At 54.6% G+C, this 4,237-nt stretch overlaps 3 protein-coding genes across 3 annotated transcripts in view, besides 1 other annotated feature; 2 read left to right on the top strand and 1 right to left on the bottom strand.

Annotated features, from left to right (window-relative positions):
- Tco025E_08598 (sialidase) overlaps positions 1 to 42 on the top strand; it is a gene marked incomplete at both ends in the record, with an annotated part of 1,794 nt that extends 1,752 nt beyond the window's left edge. Inside the window, one exon of the mRNA XM_029375443.1 lies at positions 1 to 42. This exon is cut by the window's left edge and continues 1,752 nt beyond it. Coding sequence (XP_029224441.1) covers positions 1 to 42 — 42 coding nt within the window.
- A 356-nt stretch (positions 43 to 398) lies between these two features.
- Positions 399 to 422: a microsatellite.
- A 907-nt stretch (positions 423 to 1,329) lies between these two features.
- On the bottom strand, positions 1,330 to 1,707 carry Tco025E_08597 (uncharacterized protein; the record flags this gene model as incomplete). Its single annotated transcript, XM_029375442.1, has 1 exon — positions 1,330 to 1,707. One exon carries the CDS (start codon positions 1,705 to 1,707, stop codon positions 1,330 to 1,332), a length of 378 nt encoding a protein of 125 aa, XP_029224440.1.
- A 468-nt stretch (positions 1,708 to 2,175) lies between these two features.
- Positions 2,176 to 2,535, top strand: Tco025E_08596 (uncharacterized protein; the record flags this gene model as incomplete). The annotated part of the gene is made up of 1 exon (XM_029375441.1): positions 2,176 to 2,535. One exon carries the CDS (start codon positions 2,176 to 2,178, stop codon positions 2,533 to 2,535), a length of 360 nt encoding a protein of 119 aa, XP_029224439.1.
- Positions 2,536 to 4,237: the final 1,702 nt, after the last annotated feature.

The following is a 4,237-nucleotide window of genomic DNA, read 5'->3' as shown; positions in this document are numbered from 1 at the left end:
CATATATGTATATATATATTCGTTCATGGTTCAACTAATTGACGCTCTCTAAAGGAGTATATGCGTCACCAGCGGATCAAACTATCTCCCTTTATCACTTTTTTTTGTGAAAAAAATAGTTTTGAGGTGCCCCTTCTTGTCAGGGTTTATATGTCAGCAGAAGGTTTGCGCCGTTATACAGGCACAAGCTGTGACTCTCCTCAGAATTGCCCCATTGACGCCACAAGTGACCGCTACAATGATGGCGTATGTGCATATTTCACTGGGGCTTTATATAATTTTTTGTTCTTTTTTTTGTCTTCTGGGTGGTAAATGTGCGGCGTAATGCGGCCTGTTACGGGCGATGCGCTCTCACGCTGCTCTGATTCGCACTGACGCGGGTGTGTTGCATTTTTAGGTATATATATATATATATATCATATCTGGACGGCTTTCCTTAAAATTGTTTACAGGGGTGGGATGCTTTCATTTTGTGCGTTTTGCCCTCTTCCCGCCTCATGAGAGGTTTTCCTTTCTTTTAGAAGGTGGTTGTCTTCCAGCGGATTCGTGGGCTTGGTGTGCGGATGTGCCTCAAGGGGCGGCGAGGATTGCTGTCCTTCTTGCTGGCGCCGTATTGGAGGCGGGGAAGGCCTCGTTTGACACGAGGGGATATTTCACTTCTCTTTCAAAGCTCAGCTTCAAAGCCATGAGTGAAGTTGTCCCCGAGGGTTTCCTCCGCTTCAGTTCTGTGGCCTTTGCGTGCTCAATAATGGGGCGGCTCAATCCGGCTGCTGCAAAACTTTGCTGCAGCGCATCCTCGTGCATGCAGGATTATGCTCTGCTAAACTCTTAGTGATTGTGGCTGCTCCGCGGAAGCACCCGCCGAAGTCCGCGTACTTTGCGCGGGTGCGTGGCAAACTGTGGAGAGTGTAAGTGGTTTGGCTCGAAGAGTGCGGTGGCCTCTTCAAGGCCTTCATCATTGGTTCTTGTGGGGGTCACATTGCGGCGGGAGGCTGAGGTGAACTTACCGCGGCGCCTGCGAGGACTTTAGCGCGGTCCATGTGAGAGTGACCTGCCGGCGCGAGGGTGTCTTCCCGGCATTGGACGAGTGCGTGGAAGTTGCGTTGTGCTGAGAAGGATCACCGTCTTCGCTGTCCAAAGGTGTGAGCACCGTGGGGCTGCGCTTGATCATACTGGCGCCGAAAACATGCGTTTTGGATCGGCAGTTGGTTCCTTCTCCAGTGGGTCTGTTCGGGCACGCGCAGCGATTGAGAGGGTGCCCTTCCACCTGCGTATGTATATATATATTTTCATGTCTTGCAGCCCCTTCGCTCTACGCTGAAAGCGACGTCACTTTGCAAATAAAGCGCGCAACGCTGTGCACATCCTTGTCAACTTCTTCTCGGCCCCCGTAGCAAGCGGGAGGGCGTTGGCCCGACGACAGTGTGCCTTGTGCCACTGCAGACGTTGGGGCGCGAGTGTACTCTTCGTTACAGGGCACTCGTTTTCACCCAACACGATGCGTGTGCGCATGGTGCAAGGCGCCAAGCTGCGCGCAGCAGGGGGTCGAGGCTGCCAATTATTTTTCCCAACAGGCTCAAGAGAGGGACCCAAACGTGGCAGCTCTCGGGTGGCGGAAAGGCGGCGCGCTGCAACAGGATGCCCGCATACGATCACGTACATGTTCCCCTTTTTGTGACGCGGACGCATGCGGTCGGGGATGTCCATTTTCAGCACCCACGCCGGACCAAGCCTGGCGAAATTATGGCAGACAATACGTGGTGGTTCCTATCAACTTTCACGCGTGCAGAAGATGACTGAAGCACAAACAGAAACGTAGAAGAGAAAAAGCACTCAAAATTACTTCACAAAGTACAGCAGCAAAAGGACACCGATGCTTGCTTTTTCGACACTGTAGAATGAGATGGTGCGGTCTTGCGCCTGTCGTTTCCACACTCATGGGCCCATCCTCAAGTGGGGCAATTATTTGTCCTTGTGGGAGGAACTTGGTGTGACGGCGGGAGAAGGAAACAGGTTTGGTGGCCGCAGGAATCCCTTCCGAAATCACACCAGAGTGCAGGGCTTCCATCGTCTGCGGCTCTCCGAGATGTGGGTAGTGCTCGGTGCCGCTGGACTTGTCCGCGGCGACACTTTGACAGAAGAGGGCGAGTATGTGTGCCGCCACGACTTCGCATAATGGGCGCACGTCGGAAACATGCGCATCTTCGCCTCACAGAGGAGATGTTTTGGCGTTTGCCTTCACTTTTTCCGGGGATTTCTTATTTTATTTTATTTTTCTTGCCGGGGCAGGAATTCTTCCTTGTGGAAGTACTCGATGAAGCGGGCTGCCACCGGCGTTTTCTGTGCCTGAGAAGACGATGCTACGCTGGGGGTAGCGAGGGACGCGAGCAAGGCCACAGGGATGAAAACTTCCACCGCTATAACTTTGGCAGGGCTTGCTCTCGGCTCCACGACCAGTTGCATCACCCCCACAGGATGTTCTTTGAGGAAATTTATTGGCCCGAGGGCGGGCGCATGCACTGGAAAACACCGTAACAACAGTGCTATTAGTTGTGCATTGTATACGTGGGACGAGTTTCATCAAAAAGTTTTACATGACACCCTCTCTGGAACTTGGTTTTCCCCTCTTCCTCACATCTCGGCGTTCCCTGCACGTGGACACTGTGCCCACCGCGTTCACGGACTGTTTACGCGAGAGCGGCTTTTATTAACCCCCCTCCCCTCCCCTTGCAGTTGGAGTCGTCGAAGAATGTGCGGGGGAGGTGGGGGTTTCAGGAGCCACGTGGTCTCTATCGGCGTTGCCTGCGTCCCTCAGAGGTGTCGGCCTTTGGGTGCTCCAACCACGTTTTGCCTGCCGTCTTGGCAGCTCTTGTAGCGGAGGGTCGAGCAGTTCTCATGGATGTGAAGGAATGAAACTCTGTTTGGCGGGGGAGAAGGAGAGAGCGTGTGTGCGGGGGTAGTTGGCGCGTGTGCGGCGCCTGGTTGGTGCTTCACTTCCTTTGCTATTATTATCATTACAATTCGCAAATAATGGCCTTGGATACAACACGCAGGGCACATGCGACTTTGAGTGAGTTTGCTCCAGGAGGGTTTTTGTCCACCTCTCTCTTTCTTTCTCTCGCTGTGGGTCTGTTTGTGTGCCATGTGTTCGTGGGGATGACCCTTCTTCCGTGTTGCGTGCCTGACTCATGATCCGCAGCTGGTCTTTGACAACCAGCTGAGAGTTTGCGGTGGATTGTTGAATCGTACTTTGCTCTTTGCCGCGGAATGACAGTGACATTCCAGGGTGCGACGACCCTTCCTTCACCGTGGCCACGTGCGCGACAGCATGCTGTTGCTTGACGTGGAGTGAGGCAACCGCGGTGCCTGGTTGCTTTGGTACTCCGCACGCAGTGCACAGGGAGACGACCGGTGGAGAGGCCTCGGGACACTCCTCGTTGCGCAGGGGCGTGCACACCGTTTTTTCTTCTTCCTTCATTGACGTCTCTGGCGCCGTAAATGATGCATGCGGTTGCCAGGAATGCGTGCGTGGTGGAAGCAGCGGGCGAAGAGCTCCTTCTTCTGTGCCCACTGGCGAGCCCTGCCTCAGGCTTCTGGGAGGGCTCTCGTTCCCTGGGACAAGTTGTTTCCCGTGCCACGCCACTGGTCACTCTGCGCGGGTTGCCATGTTGGTGTGTGCTGCACCCTCACGCGGAGAAGCCGCACGACGCTTAACGCCGGTGCGCCTGTGGACGTACGGCGGTAACGATGCGACCGCTTGAGGAGACCCCGCAAAAGGACTGGGATGGAGCGGAGTGGGTCGACGGCAGTGCGAGAGAAAAGGGAGGCAGCAAACGAAACACGCATTTGCTTGCTGACGTGCTGTTGCGTGTGCCACGGCCGCCATGCGTCTTCAAGGGGGAAAAAAAGAAAAAAAAGAGAAAAGAGGAAGACGACGACTGATGCGCACCCACTGCTTCTCCGTGGCACTACAGACTGCGATTGCCATTTATGCGGATGCAACTGCCGTCTCACACGCATCCGAGCATCCTCCACCGCCTGCGCCCGCCGCTTGCTGGTGCTGCGAAGGGAGTTGGAGGTGACATCTCATCATTGGTCTGCTGAATTTGGTTTCCTGTTGCGCAGGCGAAGCAACTCTCACTGCGGCTGATGCGCGTATTTTGCGCCAGTGGTGTTAACGGGATATTGCACCACTGCGTCAAGGCAGCGCAACTTCCATTGTCCGTTTTTTTCCCCC

Source organism: Trypanosoma conorhini (assembly GCF_003719485.1).
Source record: "Trypanosoma conorhini strain 025E chromosome Unknown Tco_14.4_contig_00822, whole genome shotgun sequence".
NCBI classification, from domain to species: domain Eukaryota; phylum Euglenozoa; class Kinetoplastea; order Trypanosomatida; family Trypanosomatidae; genus Trypanosoma; species Trypanosoma conorhini.
This window is presented reverse-complemented; position numbering and strand designations above follow the sequence as displayed.